Source organism: Echinops telfairi, unplaced genomic scaffold, assembly GCF_000313985.2.
Source record: "Echinops telfairi isolate 266 unplaced genomic scaffold, ASM31398v2 ScPeMD7_7469;HRSCAF=8507_0, whole genome shotgun sequence".
NCBI lineage: Eukaryota > Metazoa > Chordata > Mammalia > Afrosoricida > Tenrecidae > Echinops > Echinops telfairi.
The window spans coordinates 38,654,017-38,663,510 of NW_022111372.1; the positions used below are offsets into that span (position 1 = coordinate 38,654,017).

A 9,494-nucleotide genomic window follows, 5' to 3' on the forward strand; every position below is an offset into this window, starting at 1 on the left:
GTAGGTAGGTAGGTGGGTAGGTGGGTAGGTAGGTAGTTGGGTAAGTGGGTAGGTGGGTAGGTAGGTAGTTGGGTAGGTGGGTAGGTAGGTAGTTAGGTAGGTGGGTAGGTAGCTAAAGCTCACTGCTGTCAAGTTCATTTTGATTCATAGTCATAGCAAGTCTGTCCGGGGGTTTCCGAGGAGGCTATAAATCTTCCCTGGAGCAGACAGCCTCATCTTTCTCTCCAAGAGCAATTGGGGAGTTTGAACTGCAGATCTTAAGGTTTGTAGTCCAGTGATGATCCGACAGTACCCCTGCTTCCTATAAAGATCTTTAAACGTACAGCACAGAGTCCATTTTGACTCCTGGTGGCCGTAAAATACAGGGAAGAACAGGCCCTGTGGGTTTCTGTGATTGATCCTTTCTGGAAGTCTAAAGCCCGGTCTTTCTCCCTCCCTCGGTACGTAGACACGTGTGAGTCACTTTAGCATGCTGTGAGCAGCCCCGACAGTGCTGGCAGGGTAAGTGTCGGCCTGGCAGCTGAAAGGTTGGTGGTTGAAGCCCATCATCCTCTCCGAGGGAGAAGGATGAGGCTGTCTGCTCCTGTAAAGATCGACAGCCTTGGGAAGTGGACATGGGGTCGCTGTGAGTTGCCTCGACTTGAAGGCAGAGGGTTATGGAGGTAGAAGGCCTTGTCTTTCTCCTTGTGGAGCAGCTGTGGTTTCAAACTGCTGACCTTGTAGTCAATGCATAACCACTATAGCACCAGGGCTCCCAAACCTCAAATGGTGACCGGGACATCTGCTGGCAGGCATAGAACTGACAGCCCATTGCCCACATCCCACGGTCACCGTGGAGGCCGGTCCCGGATCTCAAGGAGCATGAGGTGGTCGGGAGCAAGCCGTGGGTAAGATAAATCTAAATAACTTCTCATATAGCACATCAAAATTACACAAAGAAGGGGGTCAGTCAAAATGTGCAGAACCCCCCCACCCCCTGCCGAACATTAGAAAAAATTTGAGCCAGTCCCCACATAGGTGGCCCAGAATGAGGGAAAACATTTCGGTGAAAATGTGCACACAATAGTCTGTCAGTCACATAGCTGAGGCATTTCGATGGCCTAGCCAAACGTTTAACTAAAGCAAGTCTTTCCCACAGTAAGCAACGGGAACATATGGATTACTGTGAGCGTAATACATTTAGTTATAAAATATTAGGAAAAATCCTATGCCTATTGTTATTACTTGTGTGACCTATGGCTTATTGCTTTAGAAAGCAAGAGAGAGAGAGAGAGAGAGAGAGAGAGAGAGAGAGAGAGAGAGAAGGAGACAACCTTTCCGTGTGCTTCGTCCCTCTGTCCCCCTTCCTCTCTGCCTGTCTCTCATTCATGCACACCGTGCAGCTTCTGCACTGGGACAGGCACTTAGGGCTCAGCCTGAGTGCTGGGGTGGAGCCGGGTCCCATAAGGCTCAGGCTGGTCTCCTCAGCTGACCTGGAAGCCCTTGAGGGCAGGATTGTGTCACATAGCTGAGGCATTTCGATGGCCTAGCCTTTGCCCGGCTGCTATGCCGAGGTCTGACACCAGGGGGTGTTGTCATCACTATGAACTTTCTGTCTACGCCCCACTGGTTTTCTGAGATTCTGGGAGGCAATTCACGTGAACTAATAAATAGACATGTGCTGGTGCCCATGCCACCGCCTCAACATCTAAGACATGTGGTCCCTGTTGGCTGTGGAGTCGACTCGGTCTCCTAGCGGGCCCCTGGACAGAGATGAACCACTTTGGGGGCTCTTTCTGAGCCACCCACCACTGGGTGGGTTCGAACTGCCAACGCTTTGACTAGGAGTTGAGTGGTTAACGTTTGTGCCACCCAGGGTCTCCTGACATAAATCCACACGTGTTTGTTTTTGGCTTCATCAGAGAGAAACCTTAGTGGGCCCCCTGCTCTTGATCCTGCACACTCACGAGGCCCCTTAGAAGACGCAGTGGACGGTCCCTTCCAGGATGTTGGCCCTGGAGACTCCCTGGAGGGCACCACAGTGAGCGCCGATGGCCGCACTCACCGGGACGTTGATCTGCACGCCTTCGCAGTCCCCTCGGAAATGGTCCAGTTTTGCGGCGCCTTTGCTGCAGAAGGAATCGTAGGTGACTCTCAGGGTGTCGGGGAGCGCGCTGTGTTCCAGGACGACTCTGGATGAGAGTTTCTGTGGGGAGAGGTGGGACGAAGGACCCTGCTGTCGGTGCCCCTCCAAACCACGAGGGACAGGGGAGGTGCCAGCACCACAATCCTGCCCTCAAGGGCTTCCAGGTCAGCTGAGGAGACCAGCCTGAGCCTTATGGGACCCGGCTCCACCCCAGCACTCAGGCTGAGCCCTAAGTGCCTGTCCCAGTGCAGAAGCTGCACGGTGTGCATGAATGAGAGACAGGCAGAGAGGAAGGGGGACAGAGGGACGAAGCACACGGAAAGACACACACACACACACACACACACACACACACACACGCACGCACACACGGCAAGTGGATGAACCAAGGGAGGTGCTTGCGATAGGGGCACCAAGAGAAATACCAACAGGCAACCGAGCAGCACAGCAGGGGACTGCTTTAGGAGGGCCAGCTCACTAAAGCAGTGAGAGTGCAGGGCATTTCTTCCTTAGGGCTCTAATTGAACTCCATGGGATCGTTCGGGGAGGCCCCTGGGCCGTCTGGCCTAGAAGAACAACCACCAGCACATTCAGAACATTTCTTCTCCGGGCAAGTGGTCAGAGCTCTCTGGAGCCCCTGTGCTGTGTGGTGTCTCAGGCTTCCTCCGAGCATGGGTGTAGCTGGGAGCTCGTGCTTTGGATACAGGTGACGGTGGGGTGCCTCGGCTCATCCAGCATGGGACCTAGGAACTGGACTGGGGCGCGAGACTCAACCAGCCTGAGGGTGCAGGGGCTGCTGCCCCAACCAGACAGCTGGGCTCCCTGTCCAGGCTACCACCTCCTGACCTGCACACTACCCCCAGGGCTCCGGCTCCAGCTCACACCTCGGGGTGAGCCCAGCTAGTGCTGGGGAGACTCACATTGTAAGCTTTCTTGATGAGCTGGACCACGTTGCTCGAGTCGTCCGAGAGCTCTCCCACTGCCGACTTCGGGATGATCTCTGTAAGCTTCTGTTAGACAGGGGGACCCAACACACAGCAGTGAGCACCCCTCAACACCCACCCGGCTCCACAACACCTGGAGGGCGGTAGCCCAGAAACCTCCAACTTTTAAATTTTATTTCACCGAGACAGGCTGTGTTCGCCAGCAGCGCTATTAAAAAAGTTCAGCCACCAGCTCTCAGGAAGGAACATCCCTGCGGGGCAACTTGTGCTCATTGTCCTGGTGTCAATTCTCCTACCCTGATAGGCTTCCAGCCACCGGGGTGATGTCACCAGGCACAGAAGCTACCACTGGATAGTGCTGCCACCCTACAGATGCGGTAGGTGTGCGAGACCCAGGGCCTGCAATAATAGGGCAGTGTAGAAAACCGGCAAGAGGAGCCACGTCCGAGCATCTTAATACACTTACATCATCTGTGTCTCACAAGGCTGTGCTCAGCCAGGTGACACATGGCAGGCCGTACCAGGTGACCTGGTGGCACTCCCAGGATAGGGAGCTCAGGACACCCTAAAAGGTAGATTGCCCCTAGCCAGGGGTGGGAGCAGTCCCCCACCTTCTTCTCCCCACACCTGCCTGGGCGTCCGTTCCAGTGACATCACTCAGAGACGTCATTATCATGGGGTCTCACAGGAAAGGGGTCTGACAGTCCGACCACAGTCCCCACCAGCCATGGCAGCACCAGCCAAGAGGGAGGGCGAGGGAGGAGTATCTCCCAGGAGTGTGTCAGGCTCTACCCAAACCCACTGCCAGCGAGGAGATTCCAACTCCAGCCCCCAGGGTGTTTCTGGGGCCATCTAACCTTTGACAACCTCAGGCAGCCTCATCTTTCCCCCATGGACCGGCTGGTGGGTTTGAGCAGGCAATCTTGTGATGAGCCGCCCAACGCCTCGCCCAGGAAAGAATGCCGTGAGAACGGCAGTAAAATGACCCCAGGTTAAATGGGAAGAAGGAAGTGCTCTCGGTGCACACACTCGGTAGTGTCCCTGGGAGGGGATGGTGGCGGCAGGGAGGGCCCATGGCCACTCTTGACCTCACGATCATCTCCTTGGTGAAAGTCAATAGCCCCCCCGTTGCCAAGATGGGGGACGTTTCTGCACAGAGCCCGTGTTTTTGTTGAGGGGTGCCTTGAAGTTAGGGCAACCTGGTGTGTGCAGAGAGACCTCAGAGAGTGTTCTAGGCTGAGGCTTTTAGGGAAGCAGGTCACAAGGTTTTTCTTCCACAGAACCACTGAAAAAAAAACCCCAACAAATAAACCCTGGCCGTCGGGCGAGTGAGTTCTGACTCTCAGCGACCCCAGAGAGAGGACAGGACAGAGCCGCACGCGCGCGTTTCTGAGACTGTCCCTCTGGATGGGACTAGAGAGCCTCATCTGCCTCCTGCACAGTGGCTGGTAGTTTTGCACTGCTAACCTCGGAGTTAGCAGCTGCATGCCGCAGCTCACCACACCAACAGGTTCTCGTGGAACCACGGGGCGGGTAGACTCATCGTTGCCAACCTATGAACCCCGGCACCACCAGGGCCTCCTGAAAGATGTTTCCATCCAAATATTTATGTATCTGTAAGGGCAGGGGCGGGAGGAAGCACCCCGATTCCGAGTCTTAGCGACCCCGTAGGAGAGAGCACGGCCCTGTGTGTTTCGGAGAGTGTAAGTCTTCACACGGGGAAAGAGCCTCACCGCTCTCCTGAGGAATGGCTGATGGCTTCTCATTGCTGACCTGGCCGTCACCCGCCCACCTTGTCACCCGAGACACCCTAAGGCACCTTATAAAAGAAGAAAGTGCCCTAAAAATTTAAAAGGCTGACCCATAAATTTAAACGACTTGCCACTCTAAAATATTGTCATGCTAAACTACTTGCTAATCTAAAATATTGTCTAAAGCAGTGGTTCTCAACCTTCCTCATGCCACGACCCTTTCAGACAGTTCCTCATGTGGCGGTGACCCCTCCAACCGTAACATTATTGTCGTTGCTACTTCATCACTGTCATTTTGCTACTGTGATGAATCGGGCGGCCCCTGTGGAAGGGTCGTTTGACCCCCAAAAGGAGTCGCGGCCCACAGGTTGAGAACGTCTGGTCTAAAGGGACATATTTCAGTTGACATTCGGACAAGCGCTAAGTGTGGCTGTGACCACATTTCAAGCGTGGGGACACATCCTTCCTTTATCCACACGGATGTTGTGCCACCAATAAGGAGGCTCCAAACTCCTTAGTTGCAAAAGTCTTCCCCGGAACACGGGGGACGTCAGCCAGGCCAACACACCCCAAAGGTGGAAGTGGGGTTCAGGCTGTGGTCACACTGGGTATTGCCCTCACTCCCCTGAAATGGCCAAATGTCCTGCCCATGCTGCCCAAGATGCCTGCATCCGCTTACCTCATATGTTGGCACCATTTTCTTGGTCACGGCAAAGATGGGCTGGATGTTGTTCTCGGCCAGTTTGTGTGCCAGCTGGCCCACGGACGGGTAGTCCTGGAGGGGCGAGATGCCCGTTCAGACGGCCCAGGGGCAGGGGGACACGACCTTCGGGAGCCCACTTGGCTCTTGCCAGGGCCCAGAGGGTGTCAGCAACAGCCTTTCCGTGTGTGGTGAACGGGGACCTTTCTTGAAATAATGTTCAAGAAAGATGCAAAGAGTCAACCAGGGGCTGTACGCCATCGGCAATGTTCACAAACAGAAAGTAAAGACAGACAGCCCTGGGCTGTTTGCTGTTGAGTGGATGCCGACTCACAGTGACTCCGTGTGACCGAGGAGAACGACCTCCGGGGTCTCCTACGCTGCCATCTGTGTGGGAGGAGGAGGAGCTGGTTGGTTGGGATCACCGGCCTTTCTCTAGCCCAGCACTTGGCCCATGTGCCACCTCTCTCTGCCACCGAGTCAGTGCTGACTGCAAGCCCGCCCTGTGGATTTCTGAGACGTGACTGTTGATCGGAGCAGAAACCCAGACTGTCTCCCTCGCAGCAGCTGGTGGTTTTGAACTGCCGGCCGTGCCCAAAGCGTAACCACACCACCGGCGCTCCTTTAAAGAAGGTCGCGAAGCCAGACCAATCACGTGGCCACAATTTGGAAGCTATTCAGAATGATACCACGTGTCTCAATCACAGCAAAGAGTGGATTGAGCCGCAGTCACTACAGCTGTAAGGGGAGCCCCTTAACTTTTATCGAGGCCAGGAACTCAGGTCCTATCCACACCACGTGGGGTGTTCCCTACGCTCCACCACCGTGGCTGAATTGCTTTCTTTGTGCATTCGGGGGCCCCTCAAGTCTCTCCACTGCCCCCACCCCTAGTCCACACGCAGGCCCCCAGGTGAAGACGCCGGGAGCCAGCTCTGCAGTGCCCAGAGCAGAGGCTTCTGGGATGGCGGAGCCTCAGGTCCGCCGCTGGCCCCAGTAGCCATTGGGCCTGGTGAGCTCCACAGGTGCCGTGGCTGGTGGGGAAGCACAGCCTGGCAGGCGGCCTTGCTTTCTGTAGGGTTCGGTCTCTATGTGAGACAGGACGCTGCTCCCTTAGCCTTTAATTCCTGGCCAGCGGCCCTGGAACCTGGGCCAGGACGGGGCGCATCTCAACCTTGCAGCATTTCCTGCCGGCGTCAGGCACCTCACAACTCTCTGTACCCCGAATCCATCCCCGGACACCGCCACGAGGGCCTTGTGAGCTGAAAAGTCACCAACGAACAACACCCCAAGATGACCAGCCCAGTGTGGCCCCAAGCCAGGTGCGTGCGCAGGGGGTGGCTGTTTACCAGTCGCGGTAGTTACATAATCCTTCGTCAATGTGAAGGGATGGGGAGTGAAAGGGTGGAGTCTAGTCTGTCAATCAGGTGATAGCACATGAGGCCTCATGGCCTTCTCCTGAGGATTCTGGGAACTCCGGCATTCCTCCTTGGAGGCAGGAGACACACTCTCTCTGCTCACTCCCTTGGAGACATTTCTGAGGAGAAGCCACATGAAGCTACCCTGAGGCAGTCAGTTTCTGAGCCGAAGGAACCACGCAGAGACCCCTGCCAGTGCTGAGAGGCTTACGATGCCACTGGATCCACAAGACTTCCCACCCACTGGCCTGTGATCTTCCTGCATTTGGTGTCATTGCATGTGTTTCATGAGTCTGAAGAGGACTTTTATAGATTGGTATCAGACATACGGGCTAATATCGGACTTATGGACTAGATCTGGACTGGGCTAGGATGTTTTCTCAATATTCAATTGCTTTTAATATAAAGCTCTTTCTGATACACATAATGTGTCTCTATGAATTTGTTTTTCTAGTCTACCTGGACTAACACACCCGTGGAGAGAGAGCTGGTTCACCCTCAGCTGGGGGCAGCAGGAGCCCCCAAGTTCTGGTTGCTCTGTGCACATGCGAGTGACCCCGGGAGTGGCACCACTGTGGATCTGGGGGCCCTAGCAAATGCATTTTAGCGCACAGGGCAATTTGCAGCATGGAATCCACTAACCACGAGGACTTGTTGTGTAGGCTGAGGGTGTTGGGGGTGGACACCTGCATGCTGCTCTCTCCTGGGAGGGAAGGATTCTCACGCAGTGACCCTGCACTGCCCAGCTCCAGGCACCTGGGGATGCCTCATTCATATACCTCGCTCTGAAGAGCACCGGGGCACAGGCTCCCAGGCTACTGTGATGACCCCACCATCACCCGGACCCTCAGGGACCGGCCCAGCACGGAGCGGCTAAGGGTGTGGGAGGCCCCTTGGGGAGGCCTCTCCTCGCGTTGCTGCCCGGTGCTAGGCCAGTGGCGCGTCTGGTCGGGCAGCGCCGGAGACCCAGCGCAACAAGGACTCACAAACTCGTTGCTCCGTTTATACAGGTTGTCCTCCAGGTGGCAGTGGCCGTCGTTGGGGGTCAGGATGGCGCCCAGCTTCCCATCCCCGGCGATGTGGAAGCCGTCGTCCGTGGTGTACACCAGCAGGCGCGTGACGTTGCGCCAGCCGATTTCCTCCTAGCGGAGAGAGAGCCGAGGTCTGACTCAGTCTCCCGGGCTCGGCCCTCCGGCCGGCACCAATCCCCTTCCTAAGCCTGGTTTCTCAGGCAGGAGGACCCGGAGAGCGAGCCAGCCCACCAGGCTGCTTCTGATCTATACTTCAGTAATGTCTGTCCAGCCCACAGATGGCCTGCCAACCAGGGAGCCCTGTGAGGGTGAGGGACCCTGATGTGCACGGTCACGCTTGGAGAAAAGATACGTCCTCCTTCAGAGACCCACTGCCACCGAGGTGATGCTGACTCATAGCGGCCCTGCAGGACGGGGTAGAGCTGCCCCTGTGGGTTTCAAGGACTGGAACTCTTGATGGAAGCAGAAACCTCCTCTTTCACCCGCCAAGCAGCTGGCGGTTTCGAACTGGTGATTTTTCGGAGAGCAGCCCAGCCCAGCCTCCCTGTGCTACCAGGGCTCCTACGGCTTCCTTATCGTGCAGCATTTCAGACCCTGCAATACATCTGAAGAAACTAATCCCAGAGCAGAGGCAGCATGTACAAAGACCACACATGCGCGTGTTTATGACCTAGGAAATATTGTCGATACAAAATGAGCACTAACCCCCAGCAAGACCACAGGGGTGGGGGTGGGGGCTCAAGGGCCCCAGGGCATTCCCACACTGGAGAGGGCATGTGAGCAGCCTGCATTGTCCCCAAGGCTCCCGGGTAGGTGGAGCAGAGACCAGGGTTGGGGGCACTTACAGGGCAGGCCGCCACCTGCATCATGGCATCGAGGCCGCCCTCAGGGGCGTCCAGGTTCCCAGAAATCAGTTGTTTCCCGACCTCCGTCTGAAACTGGTTGGAGTTGTTGGTTAGCTTCAGCACGTGCCGGAAGGCGAACGGGGCCTGGCACTCCTTCTCCTTGTTGGGACACGGGTTCTTCAGCTTCTCGGGGTGTGTGTTCACAAAGGGCAGCACTGTCTTGTCCACGAAAGAGCCGAAGCCTGGAGAGTGCACAGTGGGGAAGGGGCGAGGTGTGAGAGGACACGGCGAGAGAGGACATGGCGAGAGAGGACATGATGAGAGGACACGGCAAGAGAGGCCATGGTGAGAGGACACGGCAAGAGAGGACATGGTGAGAGAGGACATGGTGAGAGAGGACATGGGAAGAGAGGACATGGTGAGAGAGGACATGGTGAGAGAGGACATGGGAAGAGGGGACATGGTGTGAGAGGACACGGCGAGAGAGGACATGTGAGAGAGGACATGGTGAGAGGACATGGGAAGAGGGGACACGGTGTGAGAGGACACGGCAAGAGAGGACATGGTGAGAGAGGACACGGTGTGAGAGGACATGGTAAGAGGGGACACAGTGTGAGAGGACATGGGGAGAAAGGACATGGTGAGAGGGGACACGGTGAGAGAGGACACGGCGAGAGAGGACA

General features: G+C 56.1%; 1 protein-coding gene across 1 annotated transcript in view; it reads right to left on the bottom strand.

Moving 5' to 3' along the window:
- The window catches only part of ITGB2 (integrin subunit beta 2), a 26,814-nt gene that overhangs the window by 8,421 nt on the left and 8,899 nt on the right, over positions 1–9,494 (bottom strand). The window contains exons 5-9 of the mRNA XM_045284631.1: positions 8,812–9,053; positions 7,922–8,077; positions 5,500–5,595; positions 3,046–3,135; positions 2,045–2,185 (exon numbers count right to left, since the gene is read on the bottom strand). Of these exons, the coding sequence (XP_045140566.1) occupies positions 2,045–2,185; positions 3,046–3,135; positions 5,500–5,595; positions 7,922–8,077; positions 8,812–9,053 (725 nt within the window). The remainder of the gene's footprint in view (positions 1–2,044; positions 2,186–3,045; positions 3,136–5,499; positions 5,596–7,921; positions 8,078–8,811; positions 9,054–9,494) is intronic.